Source organism: Pterocles gutturalis, unplaced genomic scaffold (genome assembly GCF_000699245.1).
Source record: "Pterocles gutturalis isolate BGI_N339 unplaced genomic scaffold, ASM69924v1 scaffold36018, whole genome shotgun sequence".
In the NCBI taxonomy this organism is placed as follows: domain Eukaryota; kingdom Metazoa; phylum Chordata; class Aves; order Pterocliformes; family Pteroclidae; genus Pterocles; species Pterocles gutturalis.
In genome coordinates this window covers 21,291-38,275 of record NW_010119265.1, presented here as the reverse complement: position 1 = coordinate 38,275, position 16,985 = coordinate 21,291, and the positions used below count along the sequence as shown (strand labels likewise).

Genomic DNA, 16,985 nt, shown 5'->3' with positions numbered 1-16,985 from the left:
CAAACAGTGGGAAAAGTAGCAAGGTTTGAACAATTTGTTAACTAACATGGGTAGGTACACACTAGATGTTTAATTGTGGCCTTTCCTTACCTTTCAGTGATAACTTAGCAGCCTCAACATTTTTCAAGAGTTTCTTTTTAAATGGAAAAATGAAGGTGATAGGAAGGTGCAAGCTGGGCATGGAAGGTGGATATGTGTTTCAAATAAATATTAAATAAAACTGAAGAATTGTAAAATCAAACAAATGGAAAAATAGTGTTCTCCACAAGGCAAAGTCAGGCTGTTAAATGTATATGCATGGAATGTTAAGGCAAAAAAAATGCATCTGGAAGAAGGGCTTTGGTTTATTGTTTGTTGGGGTTTTTTTAAACCACAGGCCATTATAGTATGGACAATGTTATAGTGCTAACAGTAAAATACCAATTTATTTTACAATGGAACAAAGGGAAGGAGAGTACACAATTGTGGCTTGCAACATTTAAATCTGCGTATCTTGCGTATGCTTTTCAACAGAATCTTCATTGCATGAAACAATTTTATGAAGTGAAGAGTTTCTTTTCTAGTAATAGAGAAACAATTATTTTTTTATATGGATCACATTCATTCTAGGACCTTTCTCTAACCAGTATATTTCCAGCATCTATGTTTTGATATGCCAAGTGACGTAATGAGTGTATGAAAATAGTTGCAAAAATTTGTTCTGGTCTGGGTTTTTTTTTTTCCTTAATATTTCCTGTTTCTTTCAGCTTCATGTTGAACATGAGCCTTGTTATGATCACTGAGAATGTAAAGCTGGCCCGTGAATATGCCTTACTGGGAAATTATGACTCTGCAATGGTCTACTACCAGGGAGTTCTTGACCAAATGAATAAGTACCTCTACTCTGTCAGAGATACCTATCTGCAACAGAAATGGCAACAGGTAAATAGTACTTTTCTGGGACATTTTGAGGCAAAAGCATTAAAGTAGCAAAACTTGCCTATTTTATGGTAAACAAAAGCATGAAAACACACCATTCTCTGATAAACTGTAGTGCTGCTGCTATATATAGGCTTTTTTGTTATTATACAGACTTATTGAAGTCGTCTGTATGACTTCTTGCTCTGACAGTGACAAGACCGGCAATGGAACACAGCCCTGAGGAGTCAGTGCACAGTCTGGCTTGTCAGCCTCTTGCTGATGAGTGCTCCTGTTACGCTGAAGTTTCTTAGGCTGGCATAATTTTGAATAGTCTTATTTCCCTCTCAATGTTTAAGTAGTGTGACTTAGATTCTTAATAGAAACTGTGTTGTGGCTACCGTGTTAATTTATCTTTACCACAAACCATCATTTTTTTCATTGACATTCAGTCTGTTAGGTTGTACTCTTTTCTGTCATACTTAATATGCAAAATTTGTCAAAAGTGTCTTTGGTGTTAAATCCAAAATGTATTTGTTTATTCTTTAAATGTGCTGAGGAAGGCAGAAAAACCTGCTTAATATCTGATGTGCGTTATTCTTGTCTATCCAAGTAGAACCAGGTAGCTTGTGAAACCTTGTGGAACCCATCCAGGCATTACGTGGGCTTCAACAGAGAACTGTTACAAACTTATTTGCAATGGGCTTAATGTACTTTTTTTTTTTTAAATCAGGTTTGGCAGGAGATAAGCGTGGAAGCTAAGCACGTGAAAGATATAATGAAAACACTAGAGAGTTTTAAATTAGACAGTACTCCATTGAAAGCTTCACAACAAGAATTACCAGCTCATGATGCAGAAGTTTGGTCTTTGCTTTTTTTTGAACGTAGGTAAGAAGAATCTTGAAGACCTAAATTACGTTGATCAGGGCAAAGTGTGCTTTGACTTCAGCCTGTTCCTGTGTAATTTTTGTTCTGGAACTTAGATGTATAACACTCACAGCAGCAGCTTGCCGCTGTTTGTAGTGAAGGAGATACCATTTTGAGGCAGCCTACTTCAGAATGTTCTGGGGCTTTTATCTTATATAGGCTTGATTAGTGTTGAGCTTTTTTGTTTGGTTGGTTGGGTTTTTTTTCCTTTGGTTTAAGATAAACTTGTCATTCTGTGGAAGCTCAACTCCATTCCTGAATTGATCTTCTCATTAACTTTAAAATGACTCTGCACGTAGCTGATATGAAAAGGATGAAGATGTATTATCACAGTAACAGTAAAATCTAGAAGTGTTGAAGCTCAGTTCCTTTTGTGGAGCAAGGTGGTTCCCTGATCTCCTTCATGAACTGCTCAGTTAGGCTAGCGTAAGCCCAAGGGAAGGGGTGGGAACAAGCAGCTGCAGGCAAGCCTACTTATTTCGGAAGTACTTTTGAATTATGCTGGGCTAGTGTCTGTGAAACCAAGGCCTTGTGGTGTGATTTGACAGTGTAGCTGCTGCTGAAAGGATAGTCTTACCCTCCACAGCTGCCTGAGTTTTTTTCACTTTTGCCGTTGTTGGCGTTGATTAGGGATGCTAAACTGGCAAAAAAGACACTGTTTTGTGGGGCTAGTGGTTTTTTGTTTGGCTTTTAGTTTGTTTGGCTACTGTTGTTTTTTTCCTGATATTAGCTATCTGAACTGGTTAATTAGAGGTTCTCACACATGCCAGTGGTAGCATGAAGGAGGGAGCAGGAGTGCACACAAAGCAGACATGAAGCTGTGCATTGACAGGAAGTGGCTGTTAGATCAGCTTAGCTGGACTGTCAAACTGTTCTCTGAGGCTTTGAACTTAGAAGGTGTTGCTTGCAGATGGATAACTTCAGTCTTTACGGGTACATTTTTTACATTTTTAAAATGGATTTATTTTGAGCCTGCTTTCTGAAAGAAATGGGTCTTGTGTGATCACACTGTTTCTGTTTATCTCGTTTAATAATTTTGGAACACTGTTCGCCAGTTTCATTCAAACCTTCCGGAAGAACAAAGTCCGAGAGGTAGAACTTCCCTAATGTTTTGAAGCTTTCTAGAGAAGAGATACATGAACTCATGTTTCTGTAAAGGGAAAGACCTGAAAGAACTGCTTGTGTTCCATTTATCTTGCCAGCTGGTGGAGTATTCGGTTGTGGTAATATGAAAAAGCCACAGTAAAAACTTGGGCCATGTTGTGTTGGAACAACCACAGTAAATTCCTATAGCGAGATAGAAGAACTCACAAATGTAGGTGGAAATTAGGTGTGTAATCACACTATTCCTTTATTTTGAGCTTAGGGGTGGAATTCAGAGGTGGCTAGGTATTCATAAATAAAAGTGTAGGTTGGTAGATACTCCATTTGGAGAGTGACAAGACTTTAACACTTATGATCTTATCATTAGCATATTCGTGTTGCCTAATATGCATTTCACCCTGAAGAGATATGTACAGTTCTGACAAACTTGCTGCTGTGAATCAGTTAAAGACAACTTTTATGAAGATACTGGATCCTGATATATCTTGAATGTTATGTCAAAACATATCTTCTAGTTCAAGTAAGCGCTTTCCAAATCAGAGTCTTCCATTTTCTCTGCTCTAGAAATATCCCTGAAATTAAACTTGACTGATAGCTTATTAATGCTGGAATTTTAGGAGGGCCCATGCAAAAAGTAAATCTGTGAGAGTAACGGATTTGTATGGGGAAGAAACTGAATTCTAGAAAACAAATCCATAATACCAGTCATGATACTGGTTTGTTCATATGTGCTTCTAAAAGTAGTCTAGTCTAGTTTCAAACAACTGGAGGCCTCACATGCACATTTTCTTTCCCAAGAAGTGAGAATAAAAGGAAGTGAAAATAAAACTCTCATTCCCAAGAAACCTTTAAATTTCTTTGGCTAGGAGAGTGAGAACCACGGTGATAAGGAGAAAATATATTGGGGTGGTTTGTTTTGTTTTGTTTTGTTTTGTTTTCCTAAATATCATAGCCCTAGGATTACTTTTATTTATGTAATATACAAGGCAAGGAGCTCGTGGCAAAGGGAAAATGGATTTTTAGCAACTAAAAAATGTCTGTCTTGTTTCTGACATACAGATTTTTCTCTCAAGCAAAATGACTTTTCAGTTTGTAACCACTTGATTTGGTTATGTAGTGCTCACCTATGACTTTACACTGAGGCTTTTTGCATATGTTACAACTAATTAGACCTTCGCCGGGACCCAGAAAACGTCAGTCTGCTCAGTGCAGTGATTGCAGAGGTCACAATAATCGTATAAGTGCAGCTGTCAGGGGCCCTCACCGTCCGTCCTCTCGAAATCCCAATGATAAAGGGAAGGCAGTCCGCAGCCGGGAAAAAAAAGATCAGCAAAATAAAGGAAAAGAGGAAAAGGTAAGCTTGCAAATAACTTCATGAAGTTGAGAAACTCAGTTAGACAGTCTTGGTTATGGATTTTTTTTTTTTAAATGACCAAACCCTTATCTGGAGGAAGTGACCTGGTAGATGTGGGCTTGTTTACTGCAACTTGGAGATTGTTGTTTAAAATTATATCACTGAATTACTGAAACTAAGCCTCATGGAGGTCATTCAAATGGGATGTCCATTGACTCACCTGTTCTAAAGCATTTCAAAATTTATTTAATCTTAAAGGAGACCTTTACTTTGTTGTTGTTGTTGGGATCTCATATTAGCTCCAGACTCTTTTAAGTTTAAAACAAACAGAAACCCAACATGCTTCATGAGAGAATTATCTATGATGTATTGTTTGCAATCAGAATGCTTGTACACTGGTCTCCATAAATTTAGCTGATGACCAGAGTAAGAGATATATTAAAGAGACTCAATTCACAGTTTTCCAGTCCAAATAAATGAAATATCCATGTGATAGTTTGTTAGGTTCAGCAACCTTATGTTGTGGCAAGGTGTCATGGCCTGTGGAAATCGTATAAACTACAAGGGTGGAATTGGTCAGCTATGTAAGCTACTACATTTATTAGGCGCTAAATTACTTTGCCTTTGAATGATAATCCTTTCTCACTAAGGATATGCACACACAGAGACAGGATAGGTCTTTTTTCTTTTTTACAGTTGTTCTGTCATCACCAGTGCTTGCTGTTAAGTGTATAAAAAAAAACGGGGTATGTCTAGTGTATTTCATTTCCTTTCAGTTGCATGGTCTCTGCTGTTTGAGCCCTTTCAACTGTGTAGTGCATTTGCTTCTGCTCCACTGCAGAGCTGCTTCTCTGCTGTTCTTGTCCATGCTTCTGTATCGGTTAATTAGCACTTTTTTACTGCTGTGGTCTTCCCGCAGATCACCTTTGCACATCCTACATATGGAAGTCCTGCTTAATTTTTTTTGTGTCCCATCTATGTGGCATATTTATGAAACTTTGAGCTAGAGCATCTCAAATCCTCTGTGTGACACTTTCTGATCCAGTCTCATGCATAATTCCCCCTACCCAGCTACTGTCACAGATAGCTTTTGATTTCTCTGGGAGAAGAGGCAAACATTTTTATACTGGGATAGCTGTATGCAGTCTTGATTACCTACTAAAGCAAAGAAACTGCATTAGTACAATATCTGGGCTTTGGGGAGAAGAAAATGGGACCAGGGCAGTACAGAAGTCTAGGGTGAACCACATAAATCCTGCAGTGCAGCAGTAATATGGATGCTTCATAATTTTCATGCTGGTTTATGTTGCCACCTTCTATAAATATGATGTTATTGTGGACTTAAAAAAAATCCATTAGTAGCATAATGATTGTTATGTATTTACGTTGTTATATCCTTTATATGTAGAACAAACCCACATCTGAGATTTCAGAGTCCGAACCAAAGAAATTTGATAGTACTGGATATGATAGAGATTTAGTAGAAGCTTTGGAAAGAGATATAATTTCTCAGAATCCCAACATTCGGTGGTAAGTGTGAATACTGCTGCTGGTCTTTGAGTTGTTGTTTCTTTTTCCTCTTATACAATATGACAAGAATTAAGTATTTTAGCATGTGCTTACATATAAAATGTACCTAAAGGTTTTCTTTACTCATTAAATAGGCAACTAAACTTCTTGTGTTGTTGAATGTTTTTAGAACTCTTTTTTCCACCCATGGATTAATAGAATAGTTTCAGTTGGAAGGGAGCTTTAAAGATGAGCTAGTCCTACCCCCTGCCATGGTCAGGGACATCTTTTCCTAGCTCAGGTTGCTCAAGTCACTGTCCAACCTAACAACAGAAAGCTTCTCAAACATTTCTAGGAGTCCTGAGATAAAATTTTGAGATGCTCTTTTGCATTTGCAATGTATAAGATTCTAATGTCTGCCATGTCTCTTCATTTAAAAACGTGTTTTGCTACCCAGGGGCATACCAAGATAGAAAACCAATTAACAAAGAAGTTATGTCAATATAGGAACCCTTTGGAATCTTGCTGGATGTGATGTGACTGCCAGTACCTTTACATAAATGTGTTAAATATTAAACCTTATACAAAGGTTGTTTTGTGTTCACAAGCTTAGGTGGTTTTGTGAAGCTTAAATGAGCAAAAATCTTCTGGCAAATAAAGTAGGCTTTAAAAAAAAATCTGAAAAATTCCATAAACAATTTGTATGCATGCCACTGTCATGTATTTCAGTATAATTTACAAATATTTGTTTCAGTTTTTATAGTGAATCTTAGATCACAACTTCAGATTTGAAACTAATTCTCCACATAGATATGTTTTGAAACCAAAATATTACTTGGGCACATGCTGATGAGTGGAATGCCCTGTGAGTTACCTTACAGGCTGGTCATATTTTCTTGAGGGTATCTAAGAATTAAATTTGTAACTCTGAAAAATAATTCTAAAAATTCTTTTTAATTCAGCTCCATTTACTAGTCTTCAGTAAATTGTTCTCATAACGATGAAAGATGATATTCAAGTTTCAAGGACAGTGAACCTCTTGGCAAAAGAAGAAAGCATTATCTGTAACCAGCATAAGTTTAACCAACTTGCTTTTTTCTGATTATTCTTTCTGTGAATAAGAACAGTGGCGCTCTACTGAAATCGTTAATGTGTCTGTCTTTGTTTTTGCACCCATCTGGAATCTACTAGTCAGATGTCAACTGTAGTTTTCATAGGCTTTTGCCACTAGAACATAAATAAATCCAACTCATTTTCCTGAATTATGGGAGAGCCGTTACATAACAATAAGTTTAACTGGGTATTGTTTTGAGCTGTGGACTGATTCCTCTGCAATCTGCGTCTATCTGAATCTGTCAAACATCCTTCTTTCTTGTCAGGGATGATATTGCTGATTTAGTAGAAGCCAAAAAGCTGCTTAAAGAAGCTGTAGTTTTACCGATGTGGATGCCGGAGTTTTTTAAGGGAATTAGAAGACCATGGAAGGTATGAAAAAATCTGATCCTGTGATCATAAATAGGATTCTGAGATTGGACCTTGGTGGAACAAGAAATTTCAGGTGTTTTACATTTTGTATAAACTCTTTCCACTTTTTAGTAACAAAATTTATGGTAAATAGTACTAATAAGATAAAGCTGTCAGCTGGATAAATACATTGTCTTTAACCCATCACACACCTATATTGTTGAAAGTAAGCAACAGTAATTAATTAATGACCTTTGAAAAACTTTTAAAGGAAAAGTTTACATCTAGTATTCTAATGTTACACTATTAAACAAACCGTGAAATTGTCTGTGTTTTGATTATTGTCCTAAAAGTGGTTCTTTTTCATTTTAATAGGGTGTGCTGATGGTTGGTCCTCCTGGTACTGGAAAGACCCTCCTGGCAAAAGCTGTAGCCACTGAATGCAAGACTACTTTTTTCAATGTTTCTTCTTCCACGCTTACCTCAAAGTACAGAGGAGAATCTGAGAAACTTGTTCGTCTACTGTTTGAAATGGTGATTGAAGTTTCTGAATATAAATAGTGAGATAAGGAAGTAGTTACTTCTGGAACAGTGAAACCTTGCCAAGATTTAGAACTCATAGCATGTATAAACAGCTCTCCAAGCTTCAAACGCTTTAGGACTTTCTGATTTGGCCATGTACATTCAAGATCTTGTTATTCCTAAACAGCTTTATAAAAACTGAAAAATAACATTGTCTTTATTTTCAGGATTAGCTTGTTATGTTAGAGGTAGCTCACTCTAAGCTGATGAGTACTGTAGAAATATTTGAATGTAAAACTGGAGACGGAATCTAATTGCTGTCTGGGTGAGAACCCTACTTGGGCTGTGCATGTTTTGTTGTCATTGTGGGTGATTTTTTTGTATGCGCTTAAAATAAGTGGATTTCCAAACTGTAGTTGGCTTTAGAGCACACAATACTTGAAATTGTCTCAGAATATGTAGTAATTTTTTCATGTGTTACGTGGCTTGCATGAAGTGTTTGTTAGGGTGCCCAGTACTGAAGGGGGCAGCAGAGTTGCAAATACAGTAGTCAGGAAATAAAAGATCTGTTACGATATCATTTGATCATATTAAATTAGTTGATACCATGCCTATCAATCAAAAATGCATATACATGATGGACAGCATCTCGATTGCTGTAGGACAGTAGCTTTTATTATCACAGATCCATGTCTTTGACCTCTCTTGATTTCAGAAAAGTTAGTTATTTTACAGTTGACCTGTCTCTTGGGCGGGTTCCGTATCATGGTGTCCTAGCTTTGCCTGAGTTCTTATACAAGCATTCTGTGATGACTTTCACAGTTATAAATATTAGTCCTAATGTGTAAAACTGCCTTTTGCTTATTAAACATTTTTTATAGCCCTAACAATTAATAGACTTTGCCAAAAACTGTTCTGCTCAAATGCTATTAATGGATGCAGAGCTGCTCTATAGTTGGGTGCAACAGTAGAAGAGAGGGAAGGTTAGGAATTGTTTTATATTTATGAGCTGATTCATTGGGGTAAAGCTGTCATTACTCAACTCAGATTATGCTGCTATCTCTTAAATGTGAGTAGACTGACATTTCAGCTTCTGCTTTATTGTTTGCTTTCTTTAGGCTCGATTTTATGCCCCGACAACTATATTTATTGATGAGATAGACTCTATCTGTAGTCGCAGGGGAACTTCAGAGGAGCATGAAGCTAGCCGACGTGTGAAGGCCGAACTGCTAGTACAAATGGATGGTAAATATCCTGATCCCTGGGAAGTGCTGGACTGGAGGAGACTTGAGGGAGGAGAAAAAAAATCGCAACTTCATTCTCAAGAATTGATTTGTTTGAAAGCCTTACATAAAATGGGAGTAAAAAGATACAAATGCACTATTCCAACTGTCAGTGTGGAAGGAAAAAAGATACCAATTATTTAACAATCTTTTATCATCTGAGCAATTACCTTATATTACTGACCCAGAATAATGAAGATTCAGTGGAGAATACAAGATTTTAAAACTGCAGAAGAAAAAAAGTATTAATTGCTCCTCTCAGTCTTTACCTAACATGTCAGTTCTCCAAAACCAAGTAAGAAGTGGTTCAAAAGAACCGTCACCCATTCCAGTTTAAACTTGAAAGGCAATTGTTACACTTAACTTCTTTGGGATCTCTTTTTTCCTCCTAAAGATATAAATAAAACAGAAGGGCAATTTTTAATAGAAGCAGTTGGGAGCATTTTCTTTTTAAAACACTGAGTTCATTACAGATGTTTGGTAAATATTTTGCAAATTAACAAAGTTTAAAAGTAGGTAACACTGTGCAAAGTTGCTGTAGAGGCGTCCTTTTTATACTCTTTAGGTGAGCAAGGAAAACGAAAGGAGCAACTGAAAAGTGCTAATCTGTGGAGTAATTTGTGATAGAATTCCATGAGTCAGAAGATATGTATATTTATTTCTGGTTCTCTGATGTTGATACCCTTTTATGTTTGCCTGTAAATAGTAGCAGAGCTGTAATACTGTTCTCATAACTCAAGTATGTAAATAAGCTAATTTTATTAGTAACAACTATTTGAAGTCCTTTTACTTGAGCATTCATAAATGGTGTTTTATATGCAAATTTTCAAGCAGACTCGGTACAATGGGTATTCCACAGCCCAATCCTATGATTATAAGAAAAAACAGTAAATGCAGAGGGTAGCTAGTTTACTGAAATGAACTTCTTCATATAGTAGCATTTTCACAGTACTTTAGGGACTAAGGTGTTCTCTCTGCCTGTGAGAAGTTGTGATTCAGTCCACCAAATTTAAACATTCTCTTCAGCAGTTTGTAAGAATCCACCTGCGTATGTGAAACATTTGACCTGAATCCAGAAGTGAAGAAACTTTTTGTAGAGGAGTAGTGCTGCTTTTGAATACTCCTGAAGAAGCAGGGCGGGGGGGGCTGGTTTTTGGTGTGGTGATGGTTTTGGGGGAGTTGTTTTGTTTTTCCTCACATGCTGTTACAGGATGCTGATGTGAAAATTCAAACACTGTAATGGCAGAAATACAAACAACTCTACTGTAAAAGCGTTCCAGCAATGATAGAGAGGAACTTCCTGATCTGAGGAGCAGCTTATGCCACTGCTCCTAATTAAACCAAGTCTCCATTTTTGCTTGCAGGCTGTAATATAGATGAAAAACTGAACTCTGTTACACTTAGTAATTGTATTGCACTTGGACTCACTAAAGTACAATAGAGTAGCTGCTTTAGTATTATAGAATTGTGGATATTGTTCTCTCTATACATGAAATTTCACAGAACATACCTACATTTTACTTCCTCTTTTCTACAATGCAGGTGTTGGAGGGGCTGCTGAAAATGATGATCCTTCCAAGATGGTCATGGTACTTGCTGCTACTAATTTTCCTTGGGATATTGATGAAGCCCTAAGACGGAGACTAGAAAAGAGAATTTACATTCCTTTACCATCAGGTATGAAGACTCAGGGAGAGGAGTGTTGAAAAGACTACAAACTTCATCAATATTTCTTTAGTTTTGATCACCTGGTTTAAAAACCTAATTGACACATGTATGCAAATTCATTTATGAATTCAAGACCAGGTTAAATCTAAACATTGAACATTTACCTTTGTAGCAAGTACAGTGTCGTTTTTCTCATTCTTCCCCGTTATCTTTCCTCAGTTCATTATTTATCTTCAGAAAGCAAGTTGTATAGACTCAATTTTCTATTCTTTGATTAGCAAAAGGTAGAGAGGAACTCCTAAGAATAAATCTGCGAGAGCTGGAGCTGGCTGATGATGTTGACCTTGCAAATATCGCTGAGAAAATGGAGGGTTATTCAGGTGCAGACATAACCAATGTGTGCAGGTATGTTAATATTGCATTATTTGTGTTGCTACTACTATAAACTCTGAGAAAACTGTTTGTAAAGTAACTAATTTACATGATTAAAGTTGTTGGATAAAAACAGACTAACTTGTCTCTTATCTGGGGCTAAAAGGTGAAATACTGCATTCATATTTACCTAGATTTCTGTGAGATATTTTTGTATAACAGTGATGAAGAGCAGTTGCAACATAGTAATCTTAATGAGCTATGATTTGGATAAAATCCCATGTTCTTTCGTGTACACCAAATTCCTTGCATGAGGCATATCCACAGGATGGTAGACTTGTAGAGTTGCAGTGATTCCACTGAGGTTATACTACTTCAAGAGAACATCGATGTGTAAGAGGCAATAGTGGCAGAGGCCAGAATAACGAAAGCAAAGATGCAGTGTTGTTCTTCCCTTACGACACGGAAAAGGTCTACCATATTGTGCGACAGTACAAGAGCTGTGTGCTCAGCACATGGGCTTTAGTGATGAGGCTGACTTAGGTTCTCTTCCACTTCCTCCATCTCCCCTTCTCCTCAGAACTGTTTGATTACAATCATTTGTGGTCCTATTCTATAACTTACATTCCTGAAGTAATTGACTAAAAACATTTTCTAACGCTTCCCTGATCTTTCAAAAATTGAAAAGACTGTTCTTTTAAGAGACTAGTATCAGTCATCTGGTTTACATCTAAAGATTTGCACTGGCACAGTTGCAGCGGTGGCAAATTATGGAATCAGCAGTTTGGGACAAAGAAATGAAACTTCTTAAGATGCTGTTGTCATCTAATAATTACCTGTGTAACTATGCTTTCAGACTCTGGAGGTAGCACTAAAGGTGACAGTGGAAGGCTTGAGCTCCAAGTTGTGCCAACACAACTATTGTGGGGCTGTACTTTGAACAGGGTAAGAGAACTGTTCTGGATTAAAAACATCTCATTACTTTCCTCAAATGCAGATCCATTTCTTGCCTTGCTTCCTAATACAGCTCTGCAAACATGTGTCAGCACAACTGAGAGGACAGTACACTGTGCCACAGGGATGAATGCGAGTGGCCTGTACGCAGAGCAAACACCAAAAGCTCCTATCAGGCGGGTCAAAGGCTGAACTAAGAGTTTGGAGGCTCAGTGCTATTTTCCAGTGTCTGGGAAAAGAATGGTATGTTAGTTGCTCTGAATCAGTGTTGCGCTGATTCGTTTCATTTGTAGGTTTGTGAGATGAATCTGTGGTGTTCTTCTGCTCAGTCTTGGTGTTGGTTGTGCTTTGAAAGGAGTTTGTGCCAATAGATTCATGTGATGTGAAAGGGAGTTTATTTGGCCTGCTGCTTTGTGTGTTTCAGCTGCAGTTTGTCTCCTCCAGTCTGGTCAGCGTTTGGTATTTGTAGTTAATTTTATACTGGATACCAGTATACTTGTGTAAAAGTCAGAATACTTGTAATGTTTTTGAGTGAATTTCATATCTATATATGTAATATATACACACTGTTGATTTTTATTTTTAACTAAAGTCCATTTGTACAAGTACTATTAAAAAAACCAAAGCAAACAAACAAACAAGCAGCCCACAAAGAAACACCCCAGTCTTTCAGTTGTGGCAGTCTCCTTAGAGATGACTGAGGTGGCAGCAACCAGAAATGCCAACAAACTGGGGTTTGGCTGTGCATGATTTGAAAGAAAGTACTTGTACTAGCCAGTGTATTTACACTTTGTTAATAGTGTCAGGAAAAAAAGATCTAAACATGATTGTTTCATTTACATTGAGACAAAAAGACACACGGCTGATCTAAAAGTGTTTTTGTATGGTTCAGACATACAGTACATGGACGCAGTAGGGTTCAAACTTGTAGAACAGAACAGTCCTTGCTAGTGACAAGCAAAACCTGAGAAAATGAGCCAAGAACTCTGGTTTGCTCAAATTTATTCCCCCTACCTTAAAGACTTTGAGGTGAAATCTGAAGTTTGCTGAGCCAGAGTGAAAACCAGTCAGAGATGACAGTACAGCCCCTCACAGTCCAGCATATAACCACAGAACTGTAAGGTGAAACTGCATTTCAAAAAGACATCCCGGAAATGTAAAGTGCGTCTAAATTGCATATTAGATGAGAGTATGAACTGACTTTGAATCCTTTTTTTGAGCAACTGTGAAGGTTGAAAGGTGTTTGGAACGGAACTGACCCCCACTGTGTGTTCCGGTGGGTGGCTGCTTGTTTTTGGGTAGAGCTTTGGTGCTTCTCCAGGCGCTAAGAGCTGGTCTGGGAGTGACTGTCAGCAAAATAACCTTAGAGGAGAAAGTGGTGACAGCTGCACTTGAATTTTGTGGGTGCATTGGAGTATGGTAGGTGTTTTTTGGTTGGTTGGTTGGGTTGGTTTTGTTGGTTGTTTTTGTAAACTGCTGTCTGGAGGCAAATCAGATGTGGGGGATGCTCCCCCGTCCCTGCTCCCCTCCGCCCCTGGTTGTGTAACACTGGCTTTTAGTTCACAAATTATCATCTAACAGCAAAACATGGTGATACTTGACTAAGATGCAGTTCAACAAGGCAACTTGGGTTGTTCTGAAATTCTAGTTATTGTATTATGCATTCTAATTTCTGGCAATTATGGAGTAAATTCATTAAGTCTGTCAGTTAGGGTTTCCTTTGGAGGGAGGGGATGAAACTGAAAAAGAATATGCTGAAACCATCTTTCTAAATCCTCCTAGAAGACAATGTATACATTTTTCTCCTTTGATTCTCGCCTATCAATATGAGATGATACTGTTGTGATATTGCCAGGATTACCTTTCCATCTTTTTTACTGCTAGACAAAATAAATAGCATTTTCTTACTTTTATAAGCTACATGACAATAAATTAGCAAGAACTTCAGTCTTTTTATCACCTCACCAGCTCATCACCTGCTGCTACTGATACTACTGTTGGAAATCCATATGCACTCAATGCAGCAAGAAAATGACTCGCTTGTAAAGACAGTGGTTATTGAGGCCACAAGTTTGAGGAGCCACAGGCTGAACAGATTTTGTAGTTTAACATTTATCTGTGGAAAATACAGGTTAGAGGTAGATACTGTTGACACCTCTTGTCTATGAAGTGGGGTTCCTGTTTGGACCAGGAAACATTCAAAACATTCCAGCCTCTTCTCCTGTATGCAGGAGTAGTGAAACCATTACTTGGCCTTGTTCCTGTTCAAAAATACTGTGAACAGCAGCGACATCGCGGGCATGCAGTGACATTAGATAAACCAGTTAGTTTTACCTCCTTTGCCTGGCCTGTGAGCAGTAGCTATTGAAAGATCCAGTGAGGATAAATCCACGTTTGAAACATATGGATAGCGTGGTATTGTAGGCTTAACCCACGACAGTTGTACAAGGACTTGCAGATCTTTCCATAGAAGTTTACAGTTCTTTATTGTATCTTTTTGAATGCAACAGCTTTAACTAATGCTATGTGAGCCTTTCAAACAACTGAACTCATCATCCTCTATTGAGTAACCTTTTTTTTTTTTCATCCTTAATAGGGATGCATCATTGATGGCTATGAGAAGGCGTATTGAAGGCTTGACACCAGAAGAAATAAGAAATCTTTCCCGAGATGAAATGCACATGCCAACAACTATGGAAGACTTTGAAATAGCTTTGAAGAAAGTTTCTAAATCTGTATCTGCTGCAGACATTGAGAAATATGAGAAATGGATAGTCGAATTTGGGTCATGCTGAGTTGTCTTATCTTGAAGAAGCCACCTTATGTCTTAAAACAGCTTTAGAAGTAATAAGTAGTGTGTCAGTGCACTGCGTGCTCTTCTTAACTTTTGTAATTTAAGAGCAACGGATGTCTAAATAAATTTTTTTAAAATGCAAATTCTGTCTATCTCTCTTTGAACTAGCTCAAAAGGTACCCATTTTTATCACATGTGAAAGATACTGATGGAAAGCACTTCGATCTTCAAGATATTTTAAAATTACTTAAATTTAATACTAGAACTCTTGCATCAGAGGGTTTACTCTTGAAAAATAGCTACTACACCAAAAAAACCCAAACTAGCCCTGCTAAATGAGTAAGGGATGCTGAGAACTCGAAAATGGGATGAACAGGATGCAGTTGCACAGATGGTTTTGCTAGCTGATCTTAAAGAATTCTACCCTTAAACTCTTTCCTAAGGTATTAATAAAGAACCTGTACAAAGGTTGATATTTAGAACAGCAGCCCTTGTGCTACTAACAGTCAGTAGATTCAACTGAAGTTTAAGCAAGTGGTGGGATCAGCACTGGTTTACAGTATCTATTACAGTATCTATTCAGTACTATTAAAATATATCCAGCCAGGGTAAACCAATTCTGTACAGCCAGCAGTCATGCAGAGCCACACGTGTGGTCTCCTTGTAAGTCTGAGAGAAAACAAAAGCTTTCTGGCATTAGTTCTGAAATATGTTTTTCTTCCTTGACTGTACAGTGCTGTAAGCTTCAAAACTCCAGACCTGGCAGGTTGGGTGCTGGTGTACGCTGCACATTTGTTCTGGTAAGGCCGTTCTGAGAAGGCAGTGTGTGTGTGTTATAGTTGTGCTCGATTGATTTCTGTTCATAACCCCGACCTTACAAATTATGTTAAATCTAAATTCTCTTTTTGCATTACTTGACAAGTAGAATGTAGAGGCACTTCTTTGAGAATGTTTCTGCAGTGAGCATTTAGGTCATAATTTTAGATTTTGCTCAACAGTGGTCATTGTAACTAAAGTATCTATCACTTCTGTCCATTTCCTATTATTTTGGAAACACTTCTTCCTGCTAGCTTGTCTCAGGGAGACAGCTGTAGTTCTGCTTACAGCTAAACTTCATGATTTTTTATGAATCAAGTATGTCTAGACTTGTTTCAGCTGCTGTGTGAAACTGGCTGTGGAATTCCTGCTTGTGTGTCTGCAGATGCTGTAAGGCAGATGGCAAGGACAAATGGTAATGCAAAGGAAAACTTGCAGGCTGAGTAGAAGGCAAATGCATCCCAAGTACACAGATGGGTAAATACCGTTATCATGAACATCTTGTTATCGTACTTAAAATTCACTGCTGTGTCATGAGTGACAGCTGGTCACGCTGAAAAGGGACTTTCAGGAGTGCCAGTGATGGGGCACTCTAGTAAGACGCTGAGATGCGGATATTGTCGAGAGCTCCTGAATCCCCGGGTGGACCTGGCATGATGAACCCAGACATGAAGGGAGGAAGTTCAGGTGAGTATACAAGTGTGTGCATTTATAGACTTCCATCTCCAAAATGGAAAACAAATTTACCTCTTTCTTTCCAAAAAGATAGCCCTAGGTGTGAGTTAAGAAAAAGAGGCAGTATTTTGAAGAAGTGGGTTCTCTTAATACTTATTTTTCTGCTTGTATGTTTGAATGAGTGTCAGCTGTGTTGCAGGAGATTTCTTCTCATAAATCAATTAATTGCAGGCAAACCAAAATATTCAATCTGTCACCTGAGTAAGAAGGGAAAGTAGGCAAGCTTTAGTCCCTGGAAGCAGTCCAGTAAGGGGCCACTTAGACTGAAAGTGTGATGTATTTTGAGAACTTGTAGTAGTTTAGTTTTACAGCTCAGCCAGCCCCATTTACTCTCAGTGAACAAAAGGAACACCTGTGTTAATACATGGTCGATGGAGGAACAAAAAAACTGGTAGATGCTGAATTCATAGCTCAGAGGTTCATTTTGTTTTGGAACACAGAACGTGATGATACCAGCCCACTGCGGTGGAGATCCTGCACGGAGGGAAGGGCCAGCGCTTCTTAACTCCTGTGTTTAAAAGGCAGAGAGGCTATTTGGAGAGTGGAACAGAACAAGATTGGCTGCAGTGGGAGTCACAGTTGATGA

General features: G+C 38.0%; 1 protein-coding gene across 1 annotated transcript; it reads left to right on the top strand.

The window, feature by feature from the left end:
• The first annotated feature begins 750 nt into the window (after window positions 1-750).
• On the top strand, window positions 751-14,991 carry KATNA1 (katanin p60 (ATPase containing) subunit A 1). The gene is made up of 10 exons (XM_010076519.1): window positions 751-921; window positions 1,631-1,785; window positions 4,099-4,282; window positions 5,691-5,812; window positions 7,171-7,276; window positions 7,631-7,789; window positions 8,896-9,022; window positions 10,603-10,737; window positions 11,007-11,133; window positions 14,651-14,991. The coding sequence occupies exons 1-10, from the start codon at window positions 751-753 to the stop codon at window positions 14,847-14,849; spliced, it is 1,485 nt and encodes a 494-aa protein (XP_010074821.1). The 3' UTR covers window positions 14,850-14,991.
• The last annotated feature ends 1,994 nt before the right edge of the window (window positions 14,992-16,985 follow it).

What these genes read in the sequence shown, in the direction of transcription:
- KATNA1 (XM_010076519.1), top strand. Translation starts at nt 751, where the DNA reads ATGTTGAACATGAGCCTTGTTATGATCACTGAGAATGTAAAGCTGGCC. An exon ending in TGCAACAGAAATGGCAACAG is followed by an intron (nt 922 to 1,630) that starts GTAAATAGTACT and finishes TTTTTAAATCAG; the next exon opens with GTTTGGCAGGAGATAAGCGT. An exon ending in GACATAACCAATGTGTGCAG is followed by an intron (nt 11,134 to 14,650) that starts GTATGTTAATAT and finishes CATCCTTAATAG; the next exon opens with GGATGCATCATTGATGGCTA.